General features: G+C 40.5%; 1 protein-coding gene across 6 annotated transcripts in view; it reads right to left on the reverse strand.

Annotated features, from left to right (window-relative positions):
• Positions 1–13,999, reverse strand: part of rerea (arginine-glutamic acid dipeptide (RE) repeats a) — a 117,133-nt gene that overhangs the window by 15,556 nt on the left and 87,578 nt on the right. For all 6 annotated transcript variants that reach the window (XM_026366991.1, XM_026366990.1, XM_026366992.1 and 3 more), the window contains 5 exons: positions 13,844–13,892; positions 13,035–13,159; positions 11,615–11,714; positions 10,817–10,915; positions 3,260–3,340 (listed from right to left, as the gene is read on the reverse strand). In XM_026366991.1, coding sequence (XP_026222776.1) covers positions 3,260–3,340; positions 10,817–10,915; positions 11,615–11,714; positions 13,035–13,159; positions 13,844–13,892 — 454 coding nt within the window. The remainder of the gene's footprint in view (positions 1–3,259; positions 3,341–10,816; positions 10,916–11,614; positions 11,715–13,034; positions 13,160–13,843; positions 13,893–13,999) is intronic.

Genomic DNA, 13,999 nt, shown 5'->3' on the forward strand with positions numbered 1-13,999 from the left:
AGAAATGGAGCCTCAAGGGAAAACTAAACTGACAAAAATATACACACAAGCTTTCGTTCTGTGGCTGTAAATTGTTTTAGTTTGCTTCATTGAGTTTATTAGATTATCTATATGCTGAGTCTATTGTGAATTTTTATGATCTATAAATACATAACACTGATCTGTAAGTATAAAGTAAATACATTACTTGTGCTTTCATGCACTTTACAGTCTCTCTCACCGCACACACAAACAGAAGCGGTGCTGAATACGATTTTAAGCATGAGTTGATTTTGCAGTAATGTTTTTTACTCAGTGATGCATATTTTCACTTTGTGCTTCAAGCACAGTGAAAAGAAAACAGGTGACTGAACACTGAAAATAGCCACAAAACAGTATAATCTGATATATGCTAATTTGTTTGTCTTTCTGCATTTGTATATTAACATTTAATTTGCAAGTTAACTGTTGTACCTTTTCCCATCAATTAAATACTCTGGGCTCAGTCGTGTACTTCTCATTTGTTTGGAATGTGATATTTTTTTAAACTATTTCCGTGTGCAGCTCCACAGCAAACAGAGCTGTGGCTCAGTTCAGCAAATGCCGTCTGTTGATACCCTATAAAACAACATTTAATGTAAACCTATCCAGTAACAATATTGGATGCAGAGGTATGTGTGATCTGTCATTTCAGCAAATTTAGTTGTTTAAACAATAGAAGCAGCCAGATCATGTTCTATGACATCCTCTCTGGAGTGAAGGAAATGGTGGCTGCAAAGTCGGTTGCAGACGGTCAAATGACACACCCACTTCCCCCTCTGGGCCTTTATGTGACTTTATATAAAGCATTCCTGAGTGCTAGTCAGCCCTGGTGTGTTTACACAGCGCAGGGTGTATACCCTTGGCACTGGCTGTTTGAGCCGTGTTGGTGCTTCAGGGGCAGCACGGCTAATAGGGGCTAGCGGGAGGAACAGTGAGAGGAAGACACACTGGGCTGGACTTCTGGATATGAGCTCCAGGGCTTTACGCTCTGCACTTCAGCTCAGCAACAGTGGTCCGCACAAGATTTGGGATAGAAACATCCACATTTCTGCAACGTGCTTCTTTTTCTTAGGCCGCCATGCAAGTTGAGTACCAGAAATATGTGTCTGTGACTGGAGATAACGTGAAAATCTTTGCCGTTTCACAGACCTAACATATCCTGAGATACACTCATGTTCCACAGATAGGATTTGGGAATGAGCAGATAGAAATAAATGGAGCCTTCCTCGGGGTATTGACTGGCACTCGCTCAGATCACTCTTACAACACAAAAGCAAGTTCAATCATAAGCAAAGATTTTTTTTCCTCCCTGTGCGACAAACCAGGCTTTTCAGTGTCTATATTGAGCTAACACCCCACCTTACCCCTTCTCCTCCCCTCTCTGCTACCCTCCCCTTGCTCTCTGTCATTTTCTTCTCTTTTCATATGTTTAAAGGGCAGTTTATTTTCCATTTGCAGGGGGAAAATTAATCTTTCTCTCCTCTGTGGTGGTGGCAGGCCTAGATCCTGGAGGAGGTCTATTACCTCTCCTGCCAAGTAGACTCCCCCTCCAGGTTAAACTGCATTAATACCTCCTTTATAGCCAATCAACTGGACTAGTCGTATATTTCAAGAGCAGTAAAAATAATTGCAGAAGCTTCTGTGAGGAAACTCTGTCTCTTATTCAAGAGGTCCAAATTGGTTTTAAGGAATAAAAAATGTATCACAAAAGGAGATGAAAAAAAATCATATGATATGTAGAGGTGTTGAGAAACAGGGCTGACGTATCCTCATTTCACAGCAGACTAAGAAAAGAAGCAGCAGGAAGGATGACAAACACCTCTGATTTTCCTTTGATGTCTGTGTTGGTATTATACTGGCACACTTCCAGCAGGAGTAACCTCACAGAAACAGCAAGGTCTGCACTGTTTTATTAATCAAAATGCACATATGAGAAAAATTTAACAGCTAGGTCAGAGGTGTGGAGGATTTGGAAGCAACATGTACACCACGGTTCCCTTATCGCCAAATATAGTCAAGATAAAAATCAAGTACTTCTCAAGCTCTTAGAGTCTGTCCTGTTAGAAGGGACGGATTATAGTAAAATGCGGAGAGCTGTCTCTTGGTAATGATTGTCAGGCATGTTAGCCATTTGTACCCTGAAACAGGTCACATAGCTGTTCACTGATGGTTAAAACATTGACGCGTGCGTATAATTACGCTCACACACAAAGGAGGGAAACTAGACAAGAGGAACATCCCTCTATTTGTGTACATAAATAACACAATTACAAGAGTTCCTTAAAGCGTGACAGATCAAATCACTTTATCCTTCGATCAAAATCTTTGCCAGTGACTAACAAACCTTAAAACTACCAAGAAACAACATTTACAATGCAACAAAAATTATTTCATACTTAAGTCCTACACAAATGTAAACAAAGTCCTCCAACTAAAACTTAACTTGACATGTTTTTTTAATACAGTGCAGTGAAGATTTGTTGACACCAGTGAAAATAAAGTGTAAAAATACATTTACACTTATGTATTTATGCATGTGAATATATCTTGATTATATTTGGCCAAATCTTAATGACTGGGCATTTAAAAGAAAGTGCTTTGTTAGTATTTGTGATTATAGCAGTAACATACTGATGACCACTTTCTTTAAAGTAATGTTGTTTCGAGTCTATGTTTACTGTTAAAATGCACCACCTGTTTTTAAATCCTATTGTGCTGCACTTTAGAATAAAACACTCTGAAAGTCGGTGAAAATGTAAGAAAAAAAATGTAATGCTACTACAACACTTTAGCACAAATGTGAGATAAAACAGACTCCTCTTTAGACTCGAGATGCCATAAACACAGTATCTCACATCTGCACAATGTGTTTACTACTTGCTAACAGAAGGTGCTAATTAATGTTCAGCATGTCACTTGTTAAGTTTAAGAGGCTGTCTGTAAAGCACATTCAGACTTTTCCCAGGTATAACAAGTGCGTCGTTCCCCCACTTTGAATGGAGATCTGATAAAACTGCAGCACAGTTGTTGGCAGGCTGCACTTACTTCTTATCAATAAGGCCTCACGCTTACAAACCAGCCACGCTGAAAATGAACTGAAAATATTGTACTGCTCAATCTGTCGATGAAGAAGGAAACCACATCTACCTTATTTTAGACTCACTTTCAGCTGCAGTACTGTAAAACTAAGAGAGACAGAAAAAAGTTCGACAGTATAAAGAGAAATAAATCATCTTACCGTTTCTTTGTTGGGCAGCAACTCTTTCCGGATCCTAAAGAAGTTTTTGCCAAACTGTCTCAACCCTTTAATGAAGCGCTTCTGCATTTTTCAGAGAAAGAGACAGAGAAGAAGAAAAAAAAAAGATCAGTTAGTATCTGTGAAGTCAGCTAAACTGCAACCACACAAAGTTACTGGCTAACACCACGACAAAAAAAAACATTGTTTTCATTTCACTAGTCTGCGGTTAGAGAGGTTTGATGTGTATCTAGAAACCTCTGTAGCCGTTTAAACTCCGAAGCAAACACAGCCATGTCAGGGCAAAACGAGAGAGGAAATGACAAGCAAGACAGGGAGAGACGCTGAGATTAAGCTCGTCTTTTCATGTGGAGGCAAAATAGAAATACTACAAATAAATTTAAAGTAAAAAATACACTGCAATCCAAGGTATAAATATGTTGTTAATCTCTCAAGTGAAAAGTCAAACTCAAAACCTAAACTTGAGAGTTGAAAAGCAAGAAAAGCCTCACTGTGCGTGGTGGACAGTATTTATATATGTCAGTGCATTTTGGACATTTTAAAAGCAGTGAAAACATGTCAAAATGCTAAATCAACAAATATACCCTGACAAGACGGAAAGGAGATGAACAGTACCATGGCAGAAAAAGCTACTTCCTAAAATGCCATTTAATCTGATATGAAAACTGAATGTGAACATACTACCTCAGCTTAATAAGCGCAAAAACAACAGAACAACAGTATAAATACTAACAAGGGGAACAACCTAAATGTATTTCTTCTCCTTTAGGAGCGACAGACTGCAAACCATAAAACGCGGAGGCTGAAAACATTCATAACCAGCGAAGCAGACAACCAACAAATTTACTTTCTTGTTCCAGAGGCGAGCCCGTTCCTCAGTGATCTCAGCGAACCGTTTCCACCAAGTAACTCCAGCAAAAAGCAGGGAAAACTCCTCAGGGAGCACGACACAAATCTCTACACAGCCACAGGTAAGGGAAAAATTAGGGGGCAAATCCACAATGTCTCCGATGGTACATCGTTTTTTAATCCTTTATTTTTTTGTAAGCAAGAAATAGCTTGTCACTCTCTGCTCTTCCACTACAAAGGGGAAGGCTTTACATGTGATCTTTCTGCAAGAGAGCCTCTGGTTCACAGCAGGCTGGAAAACCTGGAGTGGAGTCTTCATGATCGTGTTGGGCACCGTGCTCATTTCAGTCTGTTCTCGATCATCTAACACTGCACAAGCGGGCTTCATGTCTCTACCCCCACACAGGAAAAACCCAAGCCGCTGCTTGTTAGAACAACTACATGAAAGTTGTCTGTTTCCTTAAGAGGACAGTGCAGCTGCCCTTTAAATGCATTCAGAGCTTTGGGTAAGCACGCACACAGAGACACAAACTCAACTAGCTGCCAGCCGGAGAGGGGAGGCAGGCTGATACAATTTGTGTGGAGAAAGGTCTTGGACATGGTAGAAGGAGACAAGAAAGAAGGAAAACCTGACATGGAGCCTCTGCTGTGTGCCAGGACTTCATTTTCCATGCCATGTATAGTAGGTTACGTAACCATAGATTGTTTACATACTCAGGTTCAGTGGGGAACAAAGGCCAGATTTACACAATAACACAAAGTAACACAGCCCGCTGCAGAACACAAGTGTCTATCAGGACGAGAAATTACAGGCAAGAGATATAAATCTCAACAAGAGGAGTGATTGGGTGTATTTATCCTTCATTACACAAACAAACTCAGCAGTCTCAAGCTCTGTGATGTGAGGTGTGTAATTGTGATGAACAAAACAGAAAAGTATAAGTTTAAGTTAAACTAGACTAAACAATCAGAACAACAAGCTGGACTAAAACGTCCATTCACTGTCACAAGACAGAATTTGCATTAATTAGACTGAAGGTGTAGCGGTTGATTAGCCAGTAGATGGAGCCATCTCCAACACAAGTGCTCACCCACATGCGACACCCGTGTCAAGCCACTTGAAGGGTTAAGAGCAGATCACCATTTGGACTGTCACTCAAACTTCAGCTGAGCTACACATAACAGGTGGAACAGCGCTGCAGCGCTTCAGACGACCAACATTACAGGGTTTGTTTTACAGGCGATGACATAGAACTGAAATATAAGCTTCAAAAATGTGCATGATGCACAAATGTTTGAATTCGTCTGAAGTTGTGTGTCATGATTCATTTGAACTCTCTGCAGCAGCCACAGAGTGATGAGTGCAGCGTCTTTACCTGAGGTTGTGGATCTGCTATGACAAAAATCAATTAGACCTGCTCATACTCTCCTTGCCTGTCCCAATTATGTCACCTTAATTATGTTCCCCAACTGTACTATTTACCCAGCATGTCTGTCGGTCTCCATAGAGGAGCTGTGTGCATGCTCCCCATCTCCTCTCCCCCTCCCTCCTCCCTTCCTTTTTCTTTCTCTCGCTGGCTCCCTCCTCCCTCTCTACATGTCGGCTCCAGTTTAAGGCTCCATTTCAGCTGCCTGGGCTCACTGCTCTCCAGCCCAGCTAATAAATCATCCACCAATCTGCTCCCTGAATCGCTCTGCCCCTGCTCCGATTGCTCCAACCCTCCGTTGCTAGGCAACACAGGGAGGAGGAGGAGGGGCTGAGAGCTGGAGCCAGAGAGAGAGGGAGAGGGAGCGAGAGGAGGGAGGGGGAGCTGGGTGGAAGTGCTACCAAATGGCCATCCGCTGTGCAGAAACAACAGGCTTCTCTCTACGAGTGTGTTCCAGAGAGCTGGCGCTTTTCACCCGCCCCAAGTTTCCCTTCACAGCCTTACAGTGCACTATTGTGAGGCTGGAGAGGAGACGTATAAAAGGAGGAGGAGAACAAGAAAAAAATGATTCAATAGGCCATTGTTGTGTGCGCGCACTTCCTGCTTGAGAGATGATTGCTGGGAGTTGTAAAACTGGTTAAGATAATGCGGACATATGCACAAAGATGGTATCATGATGACAACCGGAGTGCACGCTCACACATGGAACATAATTCCTGCTAAATGTCATTCCATGAAAACACTGACGCAAGACCGTCCAACAGCAAACAAAGCCACTTTCACTCAATATGGAGTCATTATACTTGACTCGTTGTTAAAAGATGACCTTTCCGAGCTTGCTCTGTATAAACCCAGAGGGCTGAGGGCAATCAGTCAGCTAGCCAAAACCAAGGGGAAAATAACACTACTGTCTGTTATGAAATATCAGCTCATAATAACATTGGCCACGGTGTGCAAAGAGGAAATCACAACATGCTTGAAGAAGGAGACAGGGGAAAACCACACTGACAGACACTAGACTTGCCACATCCTCTGTGCACCGACAGTACAGATAAAGTAAAATCTATGTTTAGATTTTATAAAGTTTTAGCAGAGACAGACTGCTTAATAATAAACCTCTACAAAGCAAAACATATTTTTCTGTAGTGTAATGCTACTTGACCATGTAAAAATCCTGTTTTTTATTTACCCAAAAGCAAACATGAAAATATTCTGCCAACCTTTGGCAAGCACTGTGACATCCTCTGTTTCCGTTTGTACTGACAAAAGGTGACAGGAAATTCCAGTACACACCCATCCTGCTTTCCATTTAGTTACTAAACAACCCTACAAAGCATTGTTGGCATTAAAACATCATGGTGATAAAATGTACTGTTGACACTAAAGCGCCATTGTAGCAAATGACGTAAAGAATCTGATCTAACTTTAAAATAATCCACAACTTGCAGCTGGGGACGAAGGGGGGCATGTTGTGTTTTATCTGCCTGTGTTGTTTTTTCTTGGGCGATGTGTCTCAGGTATGTGTTCTACCACTGGGAGGCCTCTAGCCTCTCCTTTCTTTCTCTTTCTTCCTCCCTTCATTTGCACCACAGTGCTGTCGGCTGCCTGCTTCAGTCATCCATCAGCTGAAGACACAGCCGGAGATAAGCCACGGCACAGTGCAGCTGGCTGAGGAATAGACCTCCTGCCCCACAGCAGTCATAGATCAGACTCACAGCCTCTGACATGGCGACACAAACAACAACCACTGCTGTTGTTTCTCATTGTTTTTATGGCACCACCTGTTGGCTGATGCATTATTAGCACCACTTATTTAATCATGGATGACAGCAGTTTCATGTTCAGAGACAATTTCATTATCTCAGGTTTTCCAGTACATGAATCCTTTGATGAGTTGGGGCAGGTGCACAGTGCTCCATTAAAGTACTCCAACAGCTTTAGCTTCAGCACTACACTAAATCAAATATCAACAGATTTCACAACTAAAACTAATTACTACATAATTGACTAAAGTTATAGCTTCTAGTTGTTGCAGTTCTCTCACGTGGGTTTACCACTTGTTTTATACAGTCTCAGAGTCACTTTATTTTATAAAGTGGAGCCTGTGCAAATGTGTAATCAAAAACATGTATTTGTACTTGTCCAGAAATTGTCAGCAGTGACCAGCTGCAAGATTCAGTCACCACAAACTGCTAATTCAGTAATAGGCTGTAACAGGATTTTTCTGATTTGAAAAGCAGAAGCAGTCCTCATAGCTGATAATCACATTCTGTCAGATCATTTTGGTCACTTGCTGTAACAAGTGGTCACTTAGACAGGAGAAATATCACGTGTTGCAACATTACTACTTTTGTGCAATACTGCATCATCAGAGAAACATTTAACGACAACTAAAAGAAACGACCTGTGAGCTTTTCCACTTGATTCTGTTCCTGGTTTCAAAGAGCTTATTTTTAACACTGAGACTCTCGCACAATCAAAAGGACGGAAAAAGAGATCTGTGTGGGCAGTAAGCATTGATTTGGCTTCTGATAAAATACGCATAAAGAAGTGGTGTAGTGGAACTGCCTCACTCAGTCAGACTTTAGAAAATGCAGAGGATTGTTCCATGACTGTCTGAAATGGTTTCATCCGACCATAATAACAGATTTCATTTTCCCTTTTCTTGGTGGCTCAATTAACCACTCCTCCATCCTTAGTCGCCTGCTGACTGCACAACAGCTACAAGGAGGTTAGACTATTGATGTTCCTGTTGAAATATTTATATTTTACAGATATCGACTATACATCAGTCCAAAGAAAGGTTTAAGATTTTTTCTGTGAATCTAAAGCCACTCTTTTACTGACAGTTCGACTGGTGCCCACATCAAGGTGATGGATTTTCAATTCCTTAAAGCTGTACTAACAATGTCACAGTGAATGGTCTTTTGGGGGTTGACAATCACAAATCATTTTGGAGTGAAATAATTTTCTAGCCAGGGGGCAATAAAAACTAAACAAACTCTCATGACCATGGAAGCAGTCTTATCTTTCTGTGCAATGTGTGAGGGGAGAAATTATAAACATTTTTCTAGGGTCGGTGAGTTTAGATGGGGTCCGTGATTATGTGCTTTTTGGCTCCAGCTGCAGCTGCAGGCAATGCGAAAAGAAGTGGGGTGGGGGCGCAAGAGAAGTCATGCGGGGGAGGGGAAGGTGACAAGTGACCCTACAGACAGGCTGATTCTGTCATTTCAGCAGCCCCTGTTGTCACTTTTATTCACATCTCTAAAAGAACGGAGGGGCGGGGTGAAAAAAGAGCAAGCAAGAATAATGAAGCTGGTCCTGGAGGGGACGAGATGGAAGAGGGCGAGGAGGAGGAGATGAGAGGCAGAGCGAAGGGTGATAAATAAATGAAGAGCAGCAGGGCTGGTTTCTGTGGGTGCGTCAAGGTTGGAGCTACATTTACACCTGTCCCTCAAGGCTGCAGGGCTGAAAAGGCACAACTGGTGATCAAATGGCTGGGAGACGTGTCCTTGGTTGGGAAATGGGGAGATGCTGCTCCTCCAAGTTCTAGACACTTTGGGGCAGGTGAAGCACAGATGGCTTGCTGACCTGCCTCCACCCGCAGACACGAAACACACCAGGCACTGAACTGGTCCGACACAATGTACCGGACTTCCTGACACTTCAGTTACATAATGTCTGAAATAACTCTGTTCAAGTGTGAACAGAAGTACCATGACCCAAGTAATAGAATTAAATGGTTGATGACACAAAGCTGGACGCTGGCCAATGTTTTTAAATAGCATTTTGTATACGTGTTGGTGTGTTGTGGTACAGACCTAGTAATGTAGAGTAAGACTAATAAATTTACTCAATAGCAGAAAATATTTGCACACTGCATATATATAAATATATTATTAATTCAGAAGGCTGCAAAGAATAAATTGCAGCACAGCAATACTAAGTTAAAGGAAATTTTAAAAAAGCATCTCCTGATTTGCTTTAAATAAGAAAGCAATGACAAGATGATTTTTTGTAAAATACAAAAATTGTGATCATTGTAAAATACACTCAGTATGTATCTTGATCACAGTCGAATAATGCATCAATATCATTATACATAAATAACATTGTAATCCAAACCTTTGATGCAAAAAACGATAAAAATTGTAAAACTGGTTAAAAAGCCTAAATGAATTACTGCAGTGATTAACTTTTGGTCTGAATCGAGTTATTTACAGCTTCTACTGTTGAGTCCCTACTATGCATCGTTGACGAGTGGTCTGTGGTAGACCTGCTGTGGTGGAGTGTAGCAATAAAGCCTTCCATCCAGACGGTTTCCCTGCTCTGATCATCTTTACACAGCAGTTTAGGCTGGCGCCAGCAAGTGTGTACGAATAAAGGCAAACTCATGACTAGTCCACAAAGCCATCGCTGATTTAATTTGTAGTAATTTGCTGTGGTGCTGCCATGGGCTCTGGCTTGATCGGAGCTGATGGATTCAAAGCAAAAGCAAAAAAAGACTGCAAAGCTCCAGCATTACAAAATGATATCAGTGTGGGGGAAAAAAAAAAAAAAAAAAAAAAGAATGACTCACCAGGAGGAGAAAAAGCTAACACAAAACATTTGAGAGATGAAGCTTTGTGTTTTCCTAAAATCTACAGTGAGATCAGCTTCTAGTGTTATCTTTAAAAGGGAGTGGGTATACAAACATGTAGTGCAGTGTGTCATAAAGCATCAAGGCCAAACCCACAGCTCTGAATCGTTTTGACACGGTGTTATCCAGCGCTTTCATTCCCCTCCTACTCGCTTATGATGTGGTGTTTGATCAGGGAGAAGGGCTGCCATTTTCTGATTCCAGCCCTTCAACAGCTGTAGTGAAATTCACATCTAAATTCAAATGGAGGCTAACATTACCAGCCCTCAATCGTTTCCCTTTCCAGACTTTCATACTAAAGATTTATTCTGTGGGTGATAAACAGGATGCAGCTGCTTTAGAGCCTTGGAGGAGCTGGAAACTGATGAGTTTTTACTGACGTCTTGTGAGACGGTGCCAAGAGCCTTGTGTTAACTCTCTCTCTCAACAGCTCCCTCTAAAGACACAAACCCAGCTCTGACAGACAGCAGCTACAAGAACGACTGAGAAACATTGGAAAAACGGGAATGCCTCGAAATAATAAACTAATATTTTGTTGTGTATGCAATTGTAAGATTTAAATTAGTATATTTCAAGTGTACTCTATGTTTAGGCATTTCCAAATTACAAAGATAGTTTTCTTACCACTTCTTCCTCAGACCAGCACTTCTCTATCAGTTTGGGTACCGGCTTCTTAACGAGGCGCTGAAGAGCTTTGCCTGCATCATAGCTGCTCTCGTGAAGCTGTGAATAATCATAAGGAAATATAAACATTAATACACAAGTCTGATTATCAAACAAGGCATGGATATAGTAAAATGTGGGGTATATGTAGAGCTATAAAGCCACATTTTATTAAGATGATACGTGGGGGAGAAAAAAATATCTCAGTTAAAGTCAGATCATCAGAGGAAATGCTGTGCAAAGGTCAAAAACCAGTCTGGAAATAAACAACACAGTGACAAAGGCGATTGCTGTGCAGCTTTAAACCCTGTGTCACCTTCAATTGGGTGAAACAGGCATTGCTGAAGCTCTTCCTCTGAGAATAAACAAGCATTACTCATTGGAATTGCAAATTGAGAGGAGGGTCGAGAGACAATGACCTGCCCGCTATGTTAATTTTCCAGTTTATAGAGTCGGAATATAAATGCCCTGTTTATGATGATTCTAATCTCTTTCTTGTGCTTGATTCCTCAGTATTCATTGTCATTGTGACAGACAAATCTCTCATTACGTTGAATGTATTGTAAGCTTCTGAGGCTGGGTTTACTACAGGGGGTTACGCTACTGGCTCAGGGGCCTTATCATTGCCAGTTCATTGCCTGAAAAGCTGCAGCGTAGTTAAAATAACAGTGGAATACTGGTAATTCGAACATAGGAAAACCCAGATGTTTTTTCTCTTATCGTTATTTAATGTGTTAGATTTGTTGCATGGCTACTTACAGTGTTAAGTGCGTTCAATGTAGTGTCATCTCGAGAGGCTGCCAAACATCCGTCTTCTGTTGAGCCTCCGTCACACATCCCTGCAAAGGCAGCCATGCTCCTGCAGACACAACACAGATCAAATCATCAATAAAAAAGGCCACTGGCACCTCCAGTTACAGGACCTCCTGTTACAAGATCCCTTCACTGGCTTGATCATCCACATAGGCAGTTTTTAAAACCATGTTTATTGGCCTAGTAGGGATAGCAACAAACAATATGTTACTTTATCAGACGTGTTACCAAGTAATTACATCTTTTTAGTACACACAAAAACTATTTCTGACTATTCACACAGTCTACTTAGATCATTTCATTAAATGTATTTATAGATTGTAACAAATTAGATGTGATAATGTTCAAACAATAAGTAGTAGCGTAGTTTAGAAGAAGTAAGCCAAACCTAGAAAGTTGAATTTGTTATTTTCATACATTCAACAGAAAGGTTTTTTGATATTTATTTTGATAAAGTTATTTTTAACATGCAAATGCCAAAAAAATTAATGGTTCCAGATGGTTCTTGAATTGGAGACTTTGCTGGTTTTCAGGTCTTACATTGTAGTAAATGTTATAATTTGAGGTTTTTAAATTATAGGTTAGACAAAACCAGACACTTTATATGTTTTTTAGGGCTCTAGGATATTGTGATGGTCATGTTCCACAGTCAGTTATTTTATATTTTATAGCTCAAACAATCAATCAGTCAAAGTGAGAAAATAAAGTAGCAAGCAGATTAATAATGAACCACATCAGTAGCCTCTTTCTCTTAGCTCTAGGCTTACTCTCCTATTACACCCTGCAGTACAGCTTATTACTCATCAATTTTGGTGCAATATGTAATAATCAACAAATTTACTACACTGGAATACCAATTAAACCAATGCTTTATTATAATTTAAAAAACTCTCATTTGATGAAAAATTAAAAACAGACTACAGAGGAAATTCTACAACACTGTCTATCACAGTGACAGCTTGTGATTTATTACACTGCAGCCCCTAAGTACAACATAGCCCAGAAACCTGTTAACACATATCACTTTCACAGCCACAACATTACAAGCAGCACTGATGAATGATTTCATCCCATGAAACCATACCTGATGAAGTGTAACATCAATAAGTAGCATTAAAACACCACTCCTGATACTAGAATGGATGACAAGTTTGAAAACCAGATAGTGTTGACAAAGCAGAGTTACTGCTCTTGTTTAGACATTTAACCATAAATGTGAATACTATTTATTATTCTCACTGATGATGAGACTGAACTCATTTCATTCCTGGGTTTACATCTTATCTTAGCAATTTTATACCATTACTTAAATTTTCTACTAGGTTTGAACTTGCAGCTCTTGCAGGATTGCCAAGTGTGGGCTCACCTTGCAGCTCTGAGGTACATGAGAAGGTCACAGTCATTGACCCCTGGCATCCAGACCAGCTCCTCATTCTCGGTCACGGCCTGGCCACAAGGAGAGGGGAAAGGCTGCAGCTCTGGGAGTTTGGCCTAATTAGATCCAGGGAGATGGAGAGGGACAGATGGTGTCACAATACAAATAGCATGAGGAAAATATCAGCTTTCAATCCTCTGTCATCAACTTTTCACTGTGTTGCTGAGTGGTGGCAGCAGGAAATGGGGACAAGTTACACTCACAATGATTTAACATGCTAACATAACACACTGAACAACCCCGATGATTTTCTGTCCTTGTCACAGCTCTGAGTGATTGACAGGGCTTTCTCTGGAAGTTTAATCTTTACTTTAACAAAAATTATGAAAATAAATGTGAGTTGAAGGCAACAGTCACTACCATTTACGATATATTTAAACTAAAGAGACAACACAGGCAGATATGTGCAAACAGTGCTGTAAATGTTCCTGCAAACCTATTCCAAATAGTTTACTTTAAAAGCCACTATTTAGTATTTAGTAGTAGTATTTAAAATTCATAACCAGGTCAAAATGATTTAATAAAGGGTTTATAATACACTTCAACATAGTTTATTGTAGCTGTAAGTAAATGTACTACAATGTAAACAATGATGAGTCTTGTTAAAAACAATATTGCTGCAACCAAACCATCTTGTTATTATCAGTAACTTTTTAAGGGAGTTGAGACTCATAACGCCGCTACACACTGTGTGTGGGTTTATTTTCTAAACTAAAAGGTGATACTTTACAGTGACTTACTTGGTGACTGGGTCCCACTCGGATTTCCCCTTGTGTGCTGTTAAGGCGCCTGAGAAGAGACAAAAAGCAGATTGAAAAAAAGATGTTCACTTGGCAGAACAAATGTAGAAACCTGTCAGCATGGTGCCTGTTGAATCAGCTAAATGACTAAACTTA

The sequence above is a fragment of the Anabas testudineus genome, chromosome 7 (assembly GCF_900324465.2).
Source record: "Anabas testudineus chromosome 7, fAnaTes1.2, whole genome shotgun sequence".
Classification (NCBI taxonomy): Eukaryota; Metazoa; Chordata; class Actinopteri; order Anabantiformes; family Anabantidae; genus Anabas; species Anabas testudineus.